Raw genomic sequence first — 4,591 nt, forward strand, 5'->3', positions numbered from 1 at the left:
AAGCGCTCCAGGCCTCAGATGGACTCAGGGACTAAGAAGGGAAGCCTTTCCTCCGGTTAAAATGTACCTGAAGTACTGGTCTCAGATTCAGCTATGTGTTTTAGTCACCTGGGAAGATTTTTAAAAGATGACTGAGTCCCACTTCCCCGAGATTCTGGTTCTAATCCCTGTGGGGTCTGGGGTGCGCACTGGGATTTTGTTAAGCCCCTCGGTGATTGGGCTATGCAGCCAGGTTGAGAACCACTGATGAAGCCTTGCCCCACAAAGTGTGCCCGCACCGGCAGCATTTGGGAGCTTGCTAGAAATGCAGACTCCCAGGCCCTACTCCGGGCCTGCTGATCGAAAGTACCTGGTGGTTTGGTTCATTTTACTGCTTGTTGAATGACAGCTGGCTTTTTAAGCTGTGGCCTGCTGTGATGATGTAGGGATCGAAGCACCAGCTGGTCCGAGAAATCCAGGCAGATTTATTAGTAGAGACCGTTTAGAAAGGCAAGCTGGGATTGCCCTGGTCAGGCCAGCGTGGGAGCCGCTGCTCTCTGGGCGTTCGCCTGATCCCTCAGAACAGCACTGGGTTCTGGGGTAAATACCAGGCTTCTGCCTTCAGAGAGCGAATGGTTCTGTTGAGCCACAGAGTCGTGTGCGGGAAGGAGGCGGTCCTCCAGTGAAGGTGGAGATGGGAAGGAGTGGGTGAGGGGGTGTGTGAATAGCATGGCGGCAGCGTAATGATGGGGTGTCCTTGGCCCCAGGATGTCGAGGTAGGCAGTGTGGATGGTTATCCCAGGAGGCAGGAAGAGGCGGGAGGGGTTCAGATCTTTCCGGATTTTGCTAGGTGAGAGACTGCAGCCTGCCACAGGGCCTCTTTGTGCTTCAGTCTCCTCCTCTGTAAAGCAGAGTACAGATTAATTCAGGATTATTACGAAAATGTAATTAGCAACTGTGTGAACGGCTCAGAAGGCGCCTGGCCCATCGTGCATGTAGCGTGTGTTACACTTACTCACTAATAGTTATCCTCACTGCTGTCTCCAGGCATTATTACTTAAGCCAAGGCATCGCTTTCTCTGTCTGAAACAGAGTTAGTGCTTTCATTGTTTTTCTAAGTCGGCTCCACGCCCACCGTGGGGCTTGACCTCATGACCCTGAGATTAAGAGTCAACACGCTGTATCCACAGAGATAGCCTGGTGCCCCAAGCTAGCAGGGTTTTTTTTTGTTTGTTTTTTTAATAGGGTAAACCGTTTATAAAGTCTAAAATCCTATGAAAATACCGGTGGGATTGCTTAGCTCGGGTTAGTTTGACGCACTTGTCTGGCTCGGCTCTAGCTCGTATGTTTTCTGAATTGTTACAGGACCTGCCCGACGTGCAAGAGCTCATCACGCAAGTGAGGTCAGAAAAGTGTTCTCTGCAGGCGGCAGCAATCCTGGGTGAGCCCCGTGCCTGTTCTTTGCTGACTGTGTTCCCGAATTTCCTTCGCTGCTATCCCTCCTCTCTCCCACCCCCTACACTCCCGTTCTGGTTAATCTGTAAGATTTTTATTTTTTTCTGCCATTCTGTCACATGAAGGCATCAAACTGTGTGGAAGAATTCATTTATTTACTGATTTTTAAGATTACTTATTTGAGAGAGAGACCGAGAGAGTGAGCACAAGCAGAGAGAGGGGTAGAGGGAGAAGTAGGCTCCCCGCCGAGCAGAGAGCCCGATGCGGGGTTCGATCCCGGGACTCCGGGATCATAACCTGAGCCGAAAGGCAGATGCTTGACCAACTGAGCCACCCGGGCGCCCCTGTGTGAAAGAATTTAGAGAACCAGTTACGCGGTCCCTTCTCCCTAACAGTATTTTTCGTGCGATCGTTGGGGCGCCACTGGCCTGACAACATTGCTTCTGGGGTTTATCGTGTTTGTCTGCACTGCTAAGCAGACTTCAGCCCAGGAAGGAAGCACTAACTTCCCCACATGTTGTTACTTTTGCTTTTGGGATTTAGAACCCATACATGGGACAGGTGTCGTTTGTGATGGTGCGTGTTAAGTCCCTGTTCTTACTGAATCCCTCTGCATCTTTCAGATGCAAGTGACTCCCACCAAACGGAGACTTCCTCCCAAGTCAAGGACAGCAAGGTATGTCTGGGTTGTGGCTTTTGAGGAATAAAGAGTAGAATTCATAACTCATTAGAAATGTGTGCTCAGTTGTAGAACAGAGAGCCCTTCATTTCTAAGTAAACACCCTGCTTGCCTTGCTGCTTTTACTCAGAGACCTCCGAGCTCCTTGTGTAAGGTTTGTTCGTGTCAGCTAGATGGTCCCGGATAAGGAGCTTAGGAACACGCGCTGTGCAGCGCAGCTGGCTAGGAACTTGGCCTGGGGCAGCCAGTACTCCTGCCCCAGTCCCGGCCCACGCCTCTCTCACCCTCTCTAGGTTTCAGTGACTCTCAGCTATGAGGTGGGGACGTGACGGCGCCCTCGTGGTAGATTTGTGGGGGTCAAGCGAGATAGCCCTTACAGGCTCCGAACTGGGTGCTCAGCACGTAGCGAATGTTCCACTGGTGGTCTGTGATTAACTCCTGGGTTCCTCCCTTTGGTTTGACTCCCAGCCTCTGGTCGAACGGTTTGAGACATTCTGCCTGGACCCTTCCCTCGTCACCAAGCAGGCCAACCTCGTACACTTCCCGCCTGGATTCCAGCCCATCCCTTGCAAGCCTTTGTTCTTTGACCTGGCCCTCAACCACGTGGCTTTCCCACCTCTTGAGGACAAGTTGGAGCAGAAGACCAAGAGCGGCCTCACTGGATACATCAAGGGCATCTTTGGGTTCAGGAGCTAACCAGGCTCTTCCTGGGGGCAAGGGGAGATTCTCACTCTTCGTCTGTGTTGTGAGAACCCCAGCAAGTTCCATGATATTAAATCCAGGTCTGCACTGGCCCAGGGCAGGAGAGTAACACCCTCAGCGCCGTGTCCCTGTGTCTCGTGTGTTTGTGCACTCGCCATTCTTACCGGCGTGCTAGAGCGGGGCCCTGCCGTCTTCGGGTGGATGTGTGCGGGGTCCTTCCGTCCGCACCTCCTGGGGCAAGGCCTGCTGCCATCTGGCCGCATGGCCTGTGGGAGCCGTGCTCGGGTGGGTCCACGCCAGGCATGGATGGGAGCTCGGAACTTTCTGTCGTGTTTCTTCAGTACCGTGGATTTGAAATGGACTCCTCCTCGCCGTGAGCACCCAGAGTCCCGTGACGAGTCTGACCAGGAACCACTGGCAGCGTCGCCCCACAGCTACAGTCAGCCTTATGCCCTGTCACCTCCAAGTGGAAGTTCAGTTTCAGAACAAGCAAAGAGCTCTATTTTTAGAAGAAATGTGTTACACTCAGAAATGATGAAAACAAATCTTATATTAAAAGGCAAAGATGCTGGAGACTGTGCCCGTTTTTTACATGCTCTCACTCATATCTGGTCCCAGTGCCCTCGTAGGGGCCTTGTCGCTCGATCCTGTCCTGTCAGGTGTCCCCTGACTTCTGGCAGCTCGGGTGTGTCTGAGGCCAGTTAAGGGAGTGTTAGAGGCACTTTCTAAATCTGAAATTTTTAGATGCCATAGGTTATATTTAAACCAATTTCCTTTTTTTTTTTTTTTAAGTAAGCTTTTCACCTAATGTGGGACTCAAAATCATGCCCCCGAGATCAAGAGTCACGTGCTGTATAGACTGAGCCAGCCAGGTGCCCCCAATTTCCCTTTTTCTTTTTAAAGTTTTTATTCATGAGAGAGAGAGCACAAGCAAGGGGGAGAGGGAGAAGCAGACTCCCTGCTGAGCTGGGAGATTGATGGGGGGCTGGATCCCAGGACCTGGAGACCATGACCTGAGCCAAAGGCAAACGCTTCACCCTCTGAGCCACCCAGGTGCCCCTCCCCCGATTTCCTTTTTAAGTTTTTCCTTAGTGAGTCTTTTTCTATTTCTGTCATAGCATCGATAATAGAAGTCCCAAAAGCAGTGAAGGAAAACAAGGAATAAAAGTGATTTAGACATGAGATGTATCTGAAACCTCTGTATCCCTTTGGAGATGGAAACGCGCTTTCCTGAAGTGTGGCACACACCTGGAGCTCACGAGAGCAGCTTGAAGGGAAGCCTGCGTGGTTAAAGACCTGAGAGCATTGTTTCAAGCTGGACCCATGGTGGGTACAGCCGTGCTTCTTGTTTTCCCAGGGAACTGCAGGGGGCTTGCCAGAAGTTAGAAGACAGGAAGACAAAAATCAGTCTTTGTTAGAATTGAATGTTGTCGAGGACTCCAGAGGCTCAGATTGTAATCTGTCTCCCTCCCAGGATTTGCTTTGGGTCAAAGAGCCTTAGGAAGCTGATTTTATTTCTATTTTATTTATTTTTCAGAAGATTTTATTTATTTGAGAGAGAGAGAGTACACGAGCAGGGGGAGCAGTGTAGGGAGAGGGAGAAGCAGGCTCCCTGCTGAGCAGGGAGCCCAATGCAGAGCTCGATCCCAGGACCCTGGGATCATGTCCTGAACCGAAGGCAGACGCTTAACCAACTGAGCCATCCAGGTGCCCCCAGATTTTGTTTTTAAATAGAAAGTTTTATCGTCTGTGCCATACACGTCAGGGTTTATCCTC

The 4,591-nt window shown here is 51.0% G+C and overlaps 1 protein-coding gene across 2 annotated transcripts in view; it reads left to right on the forward strand.

The window, feature by feature from the left end:
- Nucleotides 1-3,388, forward strand: part of SRP68 (signal recognition particle 68) — a 30,998-nt gene extending 27,610 nt beyond the window's left edge. For both annotated transcript variants that reach the window (XM_026484102.4, XM_026484103.4), the window contains 3 exons: nt 1,345-1,420; nt 2,058-2,110; nt 2,582-3,388. In XM_026484102.4, coding sequence (XP_026339887.1) covers nt 1,345-1,420; nt 2,058-2,110; nt 2,582-2,809 — 357 coding nt within the window. In that variant the 3' untranslated portion in view covers nt 2,810-3,388. The remainder of the gene's footprint in view (nt 1-1,344; nt 1,421-2,057; nt 2,111-2,581) is intronic.
- Nucleotides 3,389-4,591: the final 1,203 nt, after the last annotated feature.

The sequence above is a fragment of the Ursus arctos genome, unplaced genomic scaffold, assembly GCF_023065955.2.
Source record: "Ursus arctos isolate Adak ecotype North America unplaced genomic scaffold, UrsArc2.0 scaffold_24, whole genome shotgun sequence".
NCBI lineage: Eukaryota > Metazoa > Chordata > Mammalia > Carnivora > Ursidae > Ursus > Ursus arctos.